This window comes from Gambusia affinis, linkage group LG19 (assembly GCF_019740435.1).
Source record: "Gambusia affinis linkage group LG19, SWU_Gaff_1.0, whole genome shotgun sequence".
Taxonomy (NCBI): domain Eukaryota; kingdom Metazoa; phylum Chordata; class Actinopteri; order Cyprinodontiformes; family Poeciliidae; genus Gambusia; species Gambusia affinis.
In genome coordinates, this window is record NC_057886.1 from 16,580,238 (window position 1) to 16,595,799 (window position 15,562).

Genomic DNA, 15,562 nt, shown 5'->3' on the forward strand with positions numbered 1-15,562 from the left:
ATGATATAATTATTGCTGCACATATATTCGAGCTTGCAGCTGTGAGGACAAAGACGGTCCCACTGCTCACACCTGACGGTGTCTGTTCCTGCCGCGCCTCGCCCTTTTCCACTCTGCGCGTTTGTGCGCCACCGTCGCTCCCAGTAACAAAAGGCGTCGCTGACTCCGATCTCCTCCACCGGTGTCAAACCACATCAACCACTGTGAGCTCCTTCCGATGACTCTCCAAAATAAACTGCTGTCGCCACCAAAATCAAAGTCTTTGAATTCACAGTTGCCACTTACGCAGATTCTGGCACTTTACAGTGCACACGCCCCTCCCACTCCGTTTATGATTTTTTTTTTTAATTACGTTGCCCTGTTCATTCTAAGTATGTGTGATCAAAAACATATCCAATTCGCAACGGAGAGAGGAGAGCTTTAACTTTGAAAGCAAGAAACACCAATTTCCTGTATCGCCACTTGCCAGCTTAACGCAGCGCTCAGCACCGTGGCGCACATCAAAGCGCAGCAGCGTGGGTGCAGCGAGGATCGAAGGCATCTCGTGGATTTAAATGGTCTTATTTAGCTTTACGCTTACAACACACGCAGCGTGGACAGACAGAAACAACAGATTGCATCTTTGCAGCTTATAATGTAAGTTGGCTAAGTTGCAGTTTGAAAAATAATGAGACAGAAGGGGCGACGCCTGCTTCTGGCGGCATTACAACTTGTGTCATCACAACACTTCAAATGATTCCAGATCCGACAAATAAACCAATAAACTCAACTTTTATGCTCCTCGGTTATTCAGACATGAGAACTAACTGAATAAGTTGCATATTAACAGCCAATATAGCGCAATCAAAATGTGCAAACTGATTGTAATTATTGCTACATTTGATTAACAAAATACATCAATTTGAGCCTTGAAGCTTGAAGTTCATTACATTGTGCCACTGACACAATGAGGCTGCGCTGCCGTCTCCGAGCAGCGAGTGAAGCCTGACACGCCCATATATCCACAAAGCACCCCAAACCGAGCTGATATTAAACAATATTCATCACTTTCATATTAAAATAAACACAGAAACAAATATTCATCTGAATGCAAAGAATGCTAAAGGGATGTGCGCTTACTTTTCTGTCAGTCACTTCTTCCCCCACAGCCTCCACCACCCCGGAGCACTCCATTCCCGGGGTGACCGGCGGGGACGGCAGCCGGTCGTACAGACCCTGTCTGGCCATCAGGTCGGCGAAGTTGAGCCCGCAGACCTTGACCCGGACCAGCACCTCTCCGGCTTTGAGCGCCGGCTTGCCCTTCTTCACCTGCAGCTTTACTTTATCATAGCCTCCGTAGCCGGTGAGCACCAGAGCGCGGTAGGTGAACGTCTCCTCCTCGGGGGCCTTCTCGGTGGTCGCCGCCGGGGTGGCCGCTGCCTCCGCGGACTCCGTCTTGGGCGGCTCGGCTTTGGGCTCCTCGGCGGGCTTGGTCTCCTGCTTCTGGTCCACGGCGTTTTGCTGCTGAGCAGGTGCGTCCTCTCCAGACATTGTTGTGCAGAGACGGTGGGGGGATTCTAGAAAAAAATAACTTTAAAAGGTTTTCTTTTGTTTGCTTGTTTTTACTTCTTCCTCTCTTCTTTTTTTTTTTTTTTAGTGAATTCTGCAGCCGTTGACGGGTTCTCCCGGCGGGCAGTGCACGATTTGCTTTGCAAGAATAAAAAGAAAAAGTCAGTTTTTCTTTTCAGCAGTCTTGCATGGAGACACAAACCCCGACAAAGTGGGTTGATCAGTGGCTGTCAACGCCGCGCTCTGACTGAGAGTGTGAGTGGGGCGAGACGGAGGCAGACTGGAAAACACGGAAAAATTCAGGGATTGGCTTATGTGGCTGTCTGGGTTTGGCTGTTCGGATGGAGCAATAAATTAAGCCCATATAGCATTAAGCAGAGAGATCAGCTGGAGAAATAGTCACAAGGAAGCAAAGCCAAGCTTAATAAAGCTAAAACCTGCTTTAAAACTGCTGGCCAGACTATTCTATTAAAACAGTTCAACTGTAGATTATAAATGCTACTTATTTGGATATTTTCTTATAAGGCTCATTAAATAGAAAATCCACCCTCCTAAAACTGAGTCTCCCATATCTACATACATTACTCTTAATCCTTGAACAGTTTCATTTTTCTTCACATTACAACAAACTTTATAACAGACAAACCTTTAGAATCAGTGTGAACAGGATAAACAAAAATTAATCTTTAAATGATTACACAAATGCTATTCTGTGAAGACATTTCTAACAGGTTTTTTCCCCTGGTCCTGCTGAAGACACAAATTTCCACAGCATGATGCTGCCACCACCATGCTGCGGGCAGTATTGGTTTTCCGCTACACTCTCTGACCAGAGCGTCTTCTCCCACTTTTAATGGGAATTCTCATGACTTTCTCACCTTTCTTCCTGCCAATCCTGCTATGCTGCATTTTTCATATTTTAATTGGAAAAATCTTGTGAAACCTATTTATCATGTTCCTTTCACTTCAGTTATGCACTACTTTTTGTTAGTCTTTCATAACATTGGAATAAAATACACTGAAGTCTGTGATTATAATGTGATAAAACATGGACAAAAATTCAAGAGATTAAAAATTAAAGCTCTGTATTCCTGGTGATGTTTCTTGGGACCATCTATTGGAGATTTTTCTTTCTTTTTCTTCTTTATTTGCACGTTTTTAAGCATTTCTTCAAAGCTCTTCCCTTTTATTCTGCATTGATTCAGCAAAATGTTTGAGCCACACTTGAGATTTCAAGACAGTTTGGCTGCAATAAAATGTATGAAAGCATTGTGGTTACTAATGCCAGCTAATCAACTTGATTCATACACTTCCTGTTCATTTAATACATTTATTTTAATCTTGCAGTCTAGCTACCCAGCTTTGGTTTCTATCAGTGCATATTTGTTAGCGTTAGAGGTTTTGTTTAGCAATAAAAAAATAAAAAAGACAAAAGTCATTTCTTTTTCTGCTATTACTGACATTTTTTTCCCCTTTTGGTCTGATTGCCAGATAAATCACGAGCTCCACTGACACAGTTAAGGGATTTTAATTTATTGACACTTACATCTGCATTCTGTTTACTGCGGCAGAGAGGTTTTTGAAACACCAGGAATGGGAGGAAACGTCTGTTTATGCTGCCTATTCTACAGTAGGACTTGCAGGAACTTTGGACCTGCGTATGGCTCATTGTTGCTACTTCCCTGCACAGGCAGCTCAGAAAAATATGAGTTGGTGTTGAGGTCAGGCCAGTTTCTTGGTAAAATAATATTATCTGCTCTGTGCTGCTTGGCCAGGAGTGAGGGGGAATCCAGAGCTGGCAGGTGGGATGACCAATGAGCGATCGCAAGAGACATTCGCTGAATCAAATCAAATCACAGGAAAACTTCTTTGGGTAGGTAGAAAGAAGCATGTCTTTGACGGAACTAATTATCGCTGCAATTCACAATCGCCCCAAAATAAAATAGAGTAGATTTCAACGAACCGCATAAAAGTCTTGCCCAGTGTCCATCAGGGAGACTGACCACCAGAGGAGTGCAGAGACACCTTGTGGCTCTAAAGTGCCACTCAGCACTAAGTCAGTAGTGTCCCAATCAATACCCCACAGGGGCTTAATGATGTATAATGCAGGCATTATAGATCTGCTGCTTTGACACAGGCAAAATGTTACAAACCAATATGTTTTCTTTGTCTAACTGCTCTGTAAATACTGTGCAAGACTTGAGTGAAGCCTTTTTGTCTTCCCATTTTTCTGCCAAGGAGCCAGAGTCTAATCTTTCAAGCTTTTCATTGCTGTTTTGCAGAGCATGTTTCAGCATATGATGAGGGAACAGATATGTGCACACCTGATGTCATCTGGAAGCTTCTTGTTGAAGTAGGCTGCAGAAAGCATGATGCTGCTCAGCAGGATAATCAGCCTGGATAAACTTCTGTGTTCTGTTCCAGGCAAATAGATGGAGTCTGCAGGGAGTCTCTGAGGATGTGCTGTTTGAACTGTAAACACTGAAATCACATTGCAGTTCCATTAAGTTGAGCAAACACAGAGATTTCAAAGAGATCTATGAAGATAAATAAATAAGATTCAAATCTCCTAGATGGCTGCCTGCATGACTTATTGCTACATATTTAAAATGAATACCTTTTGTGTGACTTAAGTCACTTATCTGCTCATCAGTCAACTCATCATCGTGTTTCAATGACAAGTTTAACCTGTACACCTTCTTTTACCGTAAAACTGTAAAGCAAAATCTGAATAAACAGATTTTATTGCATATTTTTTTTTTAAAAACTAGACAAAAGCCTTCAAGCCTCAATAAGTCCAATCCAGTAACTCCATTTCACATAGTGCGATAAATGACAGCACTCTTTTTTTTTTTTTTTTACAATATTTATTTCTTTTTTTGTGTAAAATGTTGTAATTTTTGTTCTGCCATTTTGTTTTTTTTATATATTATTTTTATGACCCTATTTCTAATCCAAAAAGCAAAAATAGTCTTCCCTTTAACATAATAATTTTTTGTTTAAAGGATAGCAGAAAAAATATTTATTTTTCTGCGTTTTTTTCTTCCACATTCTTAAAAATACACACTTACTGAAACACTGATTTCCTTAAAATCAAGGCTTAAAACCAAGAGTTACTTTTGATTCACAACTGAAAAATTTATTACTATATTTGAGGGATTTTTGATGGTGATTATTGCTTTTGTTTTTGGTGATGGGATTTGACAAAATGTTTGTTGTTAGTATCATAATTGATTATTGTATTATGTTTTATCACATAAAGCACTTTGATCTCCTTGTCGCTGAAATGTGCTGTACAAATAAACTTGACTTTATTTGACTCCATCTTTTACCTCGACAGTAAGTTGATCTAAATCAATAAAAGAGTGGCATCATTAGAAGAAGATTAAAGTTTTTATACCGGTGGCCAGAACCCAGACCTGAACGTCTCTGAAAGTCTAAAGAGGGTTTTGCATCAGAATCTGACTTGGTTAGAGATTTTTTATTTTTCACAGAAGAGGAGGTAAATATTCCCATGTCAAGATGTCATGTTGATATACTGCTACCCAAAAAGATTGAGAACTGTGATAAAATCAAAAGGTGTTTCTCTCTTTTTGTTTGCTGCATTTCATTCGGGGGTGTTTTCTTTTTTGTTTGCTGCATTTCATTCGGGGGCGTCTTCTTTTTTGTTTGCGTCTCTCTTTTTGTTTGCTGCATTTCATTCGGGGGTGTCTTTTTTTTTTGTTTGCATGTTTATTCTTTTGCTGCGCATTTGCACCTGTCGGCCACCGTAGGATAGACCTTTTATGTGATGTACTATTACTTTTACATTAACTAGATCTTTGAGTCAGTTGCTCTGCTCTGTAAAGGAGTCAGTCATGTAAAATGTTCTTTACCAATTGTATTTAGATGGTTAAACAAATAAAAGTACAAATACTATTTAATCTTCACCTTACAGCATCATGGACAACGCAAAGCTTTTCAAAATAAATGCATTCACATATATTGATCGAATAAAAGTCATTGTTCTGTTTTATGTAGAACGTTTCTGTTTATGTTATATCAGGAATCTTTTAACACTCTTTTCCATTCCACACCTAAAAAAATAAGCCACTTGATTTTTGCAGCATGTGCACAATGCAACAGCATGCTGGGATTGTATTTATTTATCAAAGCTTGTGACTATTCTACGATGACCTTTGACTCCAGCACGTAAGCACAATTTAATTGAAAGAAGATCCTATGCTTTAACATTTTCGTAGCTCAGTACCAGTCTGTGCTGTAATGAATGAATACTGCCACCTTCTGTTTTATTGCTGCCAACATTCAAGAAGGTGGAGAGAGTTTTTACTACTACCTCTGGGTAGCAGTCCTTGGCAAAGACGTGCTTGCCACTGGAAAATTTCATTAGCTCTTTCAATAAAGTAGGATATTGTTGACAAGATAGCTATAACGTTTTTCCACAAACTAAAAAAATATATGATCACTATTCAATTTCTTCTAATTTTTGGCTTTCATTTGCTGTGTTTTTATTATATAGTGATTTCTTTGCATCTCATGTTTTGGTGTGTATTTATTTGCCTCATTCTGAGATCAACTTGCATAAAATCTATTTTTATTCATCATGGATTATTTTTCTTCTACTTGTAATTTCTTTAATTTAATTTGGTTATATTTTTGTATTATATAACTTTATTATTGACTATTTTAAGATGTGACATGCCACGTTTAGGATGCTTTCGTTGGTTTTGTATTGGTCATTCTCTATACTTGGTGGCAGTTCAGTGCCTCCTACTGGTCATCTTGAAGATATGGTTATGAATCATGCTCAGGTTGTTCGTAATCGACCTGTTTACACCCATTTATTTCAGTCTTTCTTCAAGTAGTTGAGTTTCGTAGAGCTTTGGTTAAATGCGACATTCGTAAACACATTTTTGAAGTGATTAATAAGATTAGTTATTCACTACTGAGTCAAAATTTTGAGGTCTTAGTAGTGAATTCTATATGGGTAATTATATCACATATTTTACTCAGAAGATGAACAACCTGATTCACCTTAAACGTAATTTTATTTTTGTTTCCGGGTCCTTTTTACCTTTTTGCACTGCAAAAGAGTTTAACTTTTTTAGGCTTTACGTCACCGTGTAATTCAACAAAAGATTCAGATAATTTTTTATAAATAAAACTCAAGGTTATTAGAAACCTTTTTGTTACTCGTTAGTAAAATAGTTTATCTTTACTTGCTGGAAAAAGAAGACCAAAATTAACTACTACAGATTTTGAAATTAATTATTCATTTCAAGAAGTTAGTATCCACAAGGGGGCGCTGTCGGCCTGTAGTGCCGAAAGAATGACTGAGCATCGGCGAAGAGGTGCTTCATTTTTCATTCAGAAAAACGCATCAATGTTTTTTTTTTTTTTTAACGTAGCCATTAACTTTAACTATCAATATAAATAGATTCTTTTGGTTTGTTGCAGTAATACTGCAATTAAAATGTCTTGCTGCCTGTAAATAAATTGACTTTTTAGCCATAGCCTATATTTAATATATACATAGGCTATAGCCTATATATACCCGGTACATATAAAGTCACTTAACTTTGCAGAGCGACCTAAGAACTGTTTATTTTCTTGCGTAAAAGTCGTTTATCAGTTTGGATTTAATCTTAGCTGAAAAAGTAAAAATAGTTGAGGGAGATAATAATAATAATAATAATAATAATAATAATAATAATAATAATAATAATAATAATAATAATAATAATAATAATAATAATAATAATAATAATAATAATAATAATAATAATAATAATAATGGCACTCAGCAGCAAAAAATATCACTCAGGTTACGTGGATTCTTATATATAAATTATATTTCCTTTCTACAAAACTAGAAAAACGCAATTTTTTAAAATACGGCGAGTGATTTTAGCACACATCACCAGAGGGGAGCAATCAGCTGTATTTTTTGCAACTCTATCAAAGTCATTTTTGATAACCCGGACTGATAAAAAAAAAAGTCAGAGCTTTAATTTATCCTTCGACCCCAAAATGCAACATCATGTGTGTCAGACGCCAATATTGGGAAGGCGTGGTCAGTCATTAAGTACCAGAGTTTCCAGTGGAGGCTGTGCGCGTCTTGTTTCTGGTTTCGGCACCTACCCGCTCAGACAGAGTCCGTCAGTGGAAATCAAAGGACTGCGCGCAGAAGACCACAGACTTTGGATTACAAGGCGCACCGGTCCTGCGCATGAATTTGCTCATTTTTATTCTCACTGTGCGACTCCTGTGCGCGTTTTATCGGAGGCTGGATGCAGGCGCTCGCAGTGTCAAGAATCCAGCTCTGACGGACTAACCATGGACAGCATAGGCAGCAGCCGCTGCAAGATCGTGGTGGTCGGGGATACCCAGTGCGGGAAAACGGCGCTCCTGCACGTCTTTGCCAAGGACTGCTACCCAGAGGTGGGTTTAGAGAAAACTCTCAACTTTAACTTTAGAATTTTTTTCTGCACTAATTGACATGGGGATGTAGAAAAAGCAGAGAGAAACATCAGGTCTGATTCAGCAGGTTACATCCACCTGCCCAACAGAGAGAGACAAAGAAGTGCAGATACAAAGGGGGGTTGTCAGAAAATCACAGAACAAACTGCCTGTGTCCTTACATGGTGCATCTATGTTTTATCCTTAAAATAATCTATTCATGGAGAACTTTAGTATTTGACTGGATTTGACTCTTGAATTATAAAAGCTGAATGGAGTCTGTGATTGTATTGTATTAGTATGGATTGAGAAGTTGAAAAGTATCAAAACATTTTCAAAGAGGCTTATCATGCTCCCCCTCACTGAAAGACATCTTCTGTTTTCAGAACTATGTGCCAACCGTGTTTGAAAACTACACTGCCAGTTTTGAGATCGACAAGCACCGGATTGAGCTGAATATGTGGGACACGTCAGGTAAGACAGCTTCATATCTCTGTGTGCGCCTGCTGCTGATATCAAACCTCGCCATGCTGCCTGTCTATCCCAGGCTAAGATCATGAGAGGTCTGCCTCCATCTCCCCCTCTCCAACTTTCACCCCCATCATCTTTGACAAATTGCTTTGACCTGTCAACTTTATGTTTCTTTTCTTTCTTCTTGTCTCCGCTTGGAGGCATTTGGATTTTATGATTGTTTTCTTTTCGAGGAGACTCTGGTGCCAGCCGTGCTTCTGTGCGCCTTGTGTTTGCATTCCTTCCTGGGCAGGCCGCTGTCTGTGGCTGACTCTTCCCATGCTCCGGTTCAGGGTCAGGCAACTCTGGGGGAGGAGACAAGAAAAGAGGGCGAAGGCATGGATAGTTCAGACAGGATGTGCCTGAAGGGACCAGTAATTGCTCTAACTGTTTAAATGTTTTCATCCTATTTAGATGAATGCAGTTTGGCCAGACGGTCGGGTCAGATATATGGTTTGTCGTTTGCAGTTTCACCGTATCTTGGAAAAGTATCCATACCCTTTAAGCCTGTGGGAAGAAAATCATACTTGGTTTTCAATGTTTTTCACAGATGTGTATTTAACTTTTCGGGTGTTTTCACATCTGCTAGTTTGGTAGACTTGGTACAGTTGAGGACAAAAATCACGTTTGTTACATTTTCAGTTGGTGTGGTGAACCGAACCCTTTGAGCAGCCTATTCACCTCCTTGCCTGTGGTGGCGCTGCACCAAAAACCACTGAAAGACATGACACAAAAATATCTGAACAAGACTCTGAGCGCAACTTCCTTCTTCAAAAATGGTGTGGTGTCAGATTTTAGCGAAGGAGTTTCAAGTTTATTTGTATCGCACATTTCAGCATCAAAGACCTTTATATAATAAAAACATCATACAGTCGGCAACCGTGAAAACAAACCATAAAAATTACGGTGGTTCTGCTCTGACTACAGATGTAGTTCAATGTTCAGATTCATTCATAACAGTTTCAACTGATGGTTTTAGTTACCTGATCTCGTTTTAAAACAGATGACCTGTTAAAATAACAACTGCCGATGACATCAGTGTGAAAGTACGGTGGAAACCCCAAGCAGCTGAATAGTTAAGGTTGAAGTAATCGGTTCTTGCTGAGGAAGTAGATTTCCCTGTCATGCAGCCCAGCAAGATGCACTGGTGAAACTCTATTTTGCTCTTGTCAGTGTGGATGGATTTACTGCTCTGAGCCACCCTGAGACTTTGCATGTCAAAGCAGTCTCGGCCCAAATCGGCTCCTGTCAACCAGGCTGGTGACATGGGTGAGCACTTCTACTGGATCCTCCCATGGGGAGTCCTTTTTTTTAAAACTTTTAACATCAACATTCCCTAACCTGAACTGAAGCCATATTCCAGGGGAGAAATGATGGGAGTATTTTTATGTCACATGATGAGTCATGAAGGAATGTTGTTTTTCCTTGAACCGAGCCTCGACCCAGAGAGTAAATCAGCTTGAGCTTGTCACTCAGGGGGTTGAAGTCCTCTGGGGCCTGGGGGCCACAGTTTAGAGTTGCTTATCTCTCAGCTGTAAGAAGTTAATGATGCAGTGGGAATATTGTGCTTCTGTCCATCCTTGAAACCCCCGCAAAGCACCTCGGGTGATTTCAGGCCTTAATCTTCAGTCAGGAGACACCTAATTGACTACAAACATGACGTCACCTAGCCCACAGGGCAAACGTGTGTGTGTGTGTTTCCCTGTGTGTTTGCCTCTGTGTTTCTGTGTGTGTGTGTGTTCTTGGAGGTCCTCACGCAGTGTGGGATTATTCACTGATTCATGGCAAACACAGATGTTCATATTTTCTCTCAACAGGAAGGAATAATTGGCTCACACTTTGATGAAAAAAGCTTTCAAGTAGAAAGTGGTCCGTCTTCTATCATTCCCCATTTAGACACCAATAAAAAAATGTTCAGTCCTTCCCCTTCTTACCTTTCACCTCCTTCTTGTTTAGATCATTTTCTTCTCTTAAGACACAATCACTACTAGTTCAGTTACGAGTTAATGACACCAGCATTTAGAGCAAAACATGTTTTATTTTTGTTGTTGATCAGTTGCAAAATACAGGACTCACTTGGAAAACAGGTAAACATTGCAGTTTGAATTTCATGGTCTTCATTTTTGTATAAAACTTGACTATACAGTTGGACCTCAAAAATAAAACACCAAAAAAATACTTTTGGGTTGTGTTAACAACACTCTTCAGTGTGAAAGTTACAACTGAGGGAACAATGCCTATTGTGAGCTAATTTCAATATCTGAGGGGCTTAAATACAAAGTTGGAGGAAGAAAAAGCTGTAGCTGTTTTTTATTGAGCCATGTTTTATTGCTAACTAGAGAGGTAAGAAAACAAAAAATACACAAGTAAAAATGTCCTGAAATGGACTAAAGTTTCATCTTGATGGGTAATATACAGTAAACTATAATATTTTCAGTTCTCATTTAAAGAAGCCACACTTCAGGTTTTCAGGGGGTTCGTCCAGAGTTGAGAAGCATCAAACCAAAATGCTGCTTCCTCTTGTTTAGTCTGTTCCTGGGAGTCGGATGACCTGAGAGGTTTATTACATCCATCATGGTTCTCTCATTGAGCAAGTCCAGTGATTTAAGGACTGTTGAGATACGCTTCGTTTTCCTGGTGTTAGTCTGAACTCTGCTGGAATTTCAGAAAAGCAACTTTCTGTTGAATCTTTTTGAGACACCATTGAAATAATCTAACTCTGAAGTCCCTCCAGTTTTTCAACAAATTAGCAAAACTCACTCAAAGTTCACACAAAATCTATAGATTTCCTCACTTTTTTTCAGATTTTTTACAAATTTTTCTTCAAATTGAAAATTTAACACACAAAAGTTCTTAAAGAACGGCTCTTTAAGAACAGTCAGATTTTTGATTTGGCCCAAAATGATGATGAGTTTGACACTCCGGATCTAGATGGTGGAGAACGTGGACACTGAATAAAAGTGTCCCATGAAGTATCCCACTTCTGATCTTTGTTTGTGGAGATTTACATTCTGCAAATAACATTAATTCCTCCTCTGCCAGGAAGCTCTAGCTAATTCCTAGAAACCCCCACTCGCCTATGCACTCTGTCAATTAGTAAGTTATCATTCAAACACTGGCATCCAGTCAAACCAGCATATAAGTTATAAGTGCTTTGCTGCTTGACTACAGTCATTTACAAATGCAGATTCACTTCTGTGGAGGGATCAAAACATTGATGAAGAGCTAAATATCATTTCTTCACAGTTTAGCATTTTTAGCAGTTTTGGGTGCTTCTTACGTCAATATTATAGGTTACCAAGTCTGTCTGTTTTTGAGCATGTTGGATTAGAGCTTTTCAGAAATTTCTTAGTTATTATAGAAGCTACACACTCTTGAACAATGGAGCCTGGGGCTAACCATTGCAAACTGTGCTAAATGGCACCAGTAGATGCTAAATACAGTTTAAAATACCTTGTTTTAATTAGTAAAACTGTGTTTTACAGTGACTGCTGTCTGAAACATGGTGAGATGTTTCCTGTGCTGCTAGCATAAATAATTAATGAGAGCTTGTAAGAGAATGGTTAGAAAGAAATATTTTGAATGCTGTTAATTATATAGAGAATGTAAATGGCTACAATTAATTTAGGGAGGTCAGAGCTTTACGAAAGCTTGAACTCTCTGATGATTTTCTACCTACTTTCTGTTTAGGGGTGCAGCTACAGTCCATTTGACATTTTTACGTTAACAAGAAGTTTGCTTCAATTTTCCACCTGCTACATCAAATACACACTTGGATCTGATTTCTTCTCCTCAGCCCTTACATGAAGAATTGTCTCCTCTTTAATTGCCTCCAAAGTCAGGCTTCTGCATTCTGGCTTTGTTCACAAAACATTATTGATCACTGCTTGAGGCCAGGCTATTGCGTTGCACCCGGCTCACATTTCTCTGGTGTGGTTATGTAGTATTACTGGTATTCATTGCTGCTGCATGGAAGTTAGCCATTGATTAGTTTGGTTTCATTAAATCTAACACTTCCTCGAGGTCAGAGCAGGAATGGTGAGCTTTGCATCGGAGAGAGGTTGATGTTTGTGCATGTCAACGGATCTGGGTTTTTGGAAGAATTTAAAGATTTAAGGTACTTTTTTTGTCTGTCCTGCAGCCTTTGACTGTCTGGAGAATTAAAGAGATGAAGCAGGTGTTACAGACTCATGCCGCAAAACATTGCTGAGCTGTCACACAGAGACGAACAGGAAAGTCTGTTTCACAAAGCACTTATCTATGTGTTTTTGATTAACTCTTTAAGTAACTCAAGCTGTCAACCAGTCAAAATGTCAATGCAGCTTGGTGATGACCTGTCTGAGACCCATTAGTGTTTTCTGTCAAGCGCTCCGGGGCCCCACTAGTAGCCAGCATGTCTGGGGTTTTACTGTGCCTGAGGTATTATTGCACTTATTTTCTTCCCAATATGCTAAGAGAGCCTGGGAAACAGTCTCTGTCGTCCTGTTGTGGGTTTGAAACCCCTCAAAGAGGTCGGCGTGTTGTCTCTAAAGCCTTGGCAGGCCAGACTCTGCTTATGTTTCTGCTGTATGCAGTATAACTCATGCATCTCTCAATTCACTTCCAGCTGCCTCATTTATGCCTAACATGATTCTCACTTGAAACTCTTGCGTTCTGTTTAGTCATGCGGGGCTGTGCTCTGAAGAAGCAATCTGCAAGAATCTTGCTTCTCTTTCTTCTTTTGAAAACATCTTTAGTGCTACTTTTCATATTAAACTTTAAAGATACGACTCTTCATCCAGACCGCGTGTCCATCACACCTTTCCACACAAAGTGGAAAATTACCCTAATTTTTCAGCCATGTACTTCTTGGAGTATAACATACCTGCTGTTTTAATTTGAGACATTTCCATTAATACCACAGTATTTCTTTGTGAATTCTATGTAATGGGTCCTCTGCTTTTGAAGTCATTTGGGAAAATTTTTTCACAAAATTTCCTTGCAATTATATTTGACTTATGAGGTAATAACAAGATAGTTACAATATGCTGTGCCGTTCCCAGCGCCCACTCTCTTATAATCAGCCTGGTCTGAAAGCGTCTTCTTCGTCTCGTGTCCGGCTTTCCAACATTCCTGGTGACTTTATGCTCCTAAAGCTCCACATTCTCAGCGCAGTGGACCATCAGTGCATCCAGCGGCCTATAAAAACACACTGAGGTCAGTGGGCTTTGCGATCCTCAACACTTTCCACTTGATTAATCTTTAATGGACAATGAGTGAACTAAACCCACAGTGCAGAAATAAAATCAACAGTCTCCTCTCCCCTCAAGCATGTGGCTCGCTGGAGCAGTGGGATGCTCGGGAAGTGCTCCAAGATCTGATATGATCTAAGTCACCACAATACTGAACACTGGAGTCTTCATTATCTTCCCTTAGTTTATACAGCAGCTCAGATCGGCTTCTTTGAACAACTACTGTCATGATAGATGTATGGTTGATGAGCAAGGACCAATATTTTCACGTATTCTTCTCAAAACCAGCTTGGTTAGGGTGTTTAAACCAGCAACATATAAACAGAGACAATAAACACACCTTTAGTTTTCTTTCTTCAGCATCCTGGAGGGATGGATGGTGAAATCCTTTCAACACTGGTTCAAAAGCCCAAACGTAAGCACCAAGCGTTGGCCTTAAAAGTTGTTGCTACTCTTTGCCGAACCTGCCTGGGGCAACAACTGCCTAAACAAAACCTGTTCTGATGATGAATGCAAGGGAGAAAAGACAGACACTCCCGTCTACAGAAGAAAAGTGTCTGCGAGACACATTCATCAGTAAACTAAAGCAGAAGATTGAGGCGAAACTAACATCACCATGTTTTTTTTTTCTCCTTTAATTTACAAATTTTATAACTGTGTAGGTTTTACTACACAGGTGATTGGCTTTAAAAGACTGCAAACACATAATATCTAAACAAGTAGTTTAGTTCTAGTTTATAGTGCAAATACATCAGTACACTTGAGATACGACAAAACTAAATGAGAAGCAACTTTTCAGCTTGTTTTATGTCAATAATTACTTAATATTGATTTTAAAAAAACACTACTACTTCCAATGGCATTTACAACAAAACATTTTCCCATGTTCTAAGTGAAATAATCTGCCAATGGAAGTAATACTTTAAAAAAGTCTATGTTAATGAGTTATTTACTAAAAACAAGCTCCTGTGGCTTGTTAAAAAGTACATAGAATTAGCTATACAATAGAATTGAAATATACAAAGCTTTTAAAAAATGTATATTTCCCTTCATCCAAGGGCTGATATGACCTGCTGCAGTGATCATTTCTTTTCTCTGGCCCAGACAGAGCAATTGCTCTCAAGAACCTTGAGGAAATGGGTGAATTATCTATGCATGTTTTTCCTTTTCTTTTTTTAAACCATACTTGTGTGGATTTTATAAATCTCAAATCAGAAAGGATCTGTCCTTAGTTTTTCTATTTAAAAACTGACAAAAAAATGTGAGCACTTGAAGTATCAGCACATTAGTGTTGACATTGAAGACTGAGCCTGGCAGCACAAAGGCTCCTTCACTGAGACAGAAATATGGCTGCAGATTTTATAAATAATGAAAATGCACATTGGGGGAAGAAACAACTCTACAACAGGGATAAATGCTTCTGTTCCCATCAGAAATGTTAACATAAGAGCAGCGGGAGCCAGTTCAGAAAACCGTTGCAGGATTTGTGTGTGCTCTGTTGGATGCTTAGTTATGAATGTGTAAAATTTACTTCATATTGTGGCCACTTTTAAAGCCACATATTTGAAATCTTGCAAAGATCTTTTTTGACAGAGGGATTACTGTTCTATCCTCTCAAAAATAAAGTTTTATATATATATATAAAATGCATTGTTCATTTTACTAGTCACTTTATTATGTACACCTGTTTAACTGTGAGCACATTTGAAATTCAGTCAATCACATAGTTGCTGCTCAGATATTGGGTGATGATTTGTGGGAGTTTAAACTGAGCCCAAAAAATTTGGTTAGTGCCAGATGGGTTGGTATGAGGA

General features: G+C 39.2%; 2 protein-coding genes across 2 annotated transcripts in view; one reads left to right on the forward strand and one right to left on the reverse strand.

Annotated features, from left to right (window-relative positions):
• Window positions 1–1,825, reverse strand: part of vat1 (vesicle amine transport 1) — a 37,551-nt gene extending 35,726 nt beyond the window's left edge. Inside the window, exon 1 of the mRNA XM_044101246.1 lies at window positions 1,120–1,825. Within this exon, the coding sequence (XP_043957181.1) occupies window positions 1,120–1,530 (411 nt within the window). The 5' untranslated portion in view covers window positions 1,531–1,825. The remainder of the gene's footprint in view (window positions 1–1,119) is intronic.
• A 5,789-nt stretch (window positions 1,826–7,614) lies between these two features.
• rnd2 (Rho family GTPase 2) overlaps window positions 7,615–15,562 on the forward strand; it is a 30,452-nt gene continuing 22,504 nt past the window's right edge. The window contains exons 1-2 of the mRNA XM_044101247.1: window positions 7,615–7,989; window positions 8,394–8,481. Of these exons, the coding sequence (XP_043957182.1) occupies window positions 7,885–7,989; window positions 8,394–8,481 (193 nt within the window). The 5' untranslated portion in view covers window positions 7,615–7,884. The remainder of the gene's footprint in view (window positions 7,990–8,393; window positions 8,482–15,562) is intronic.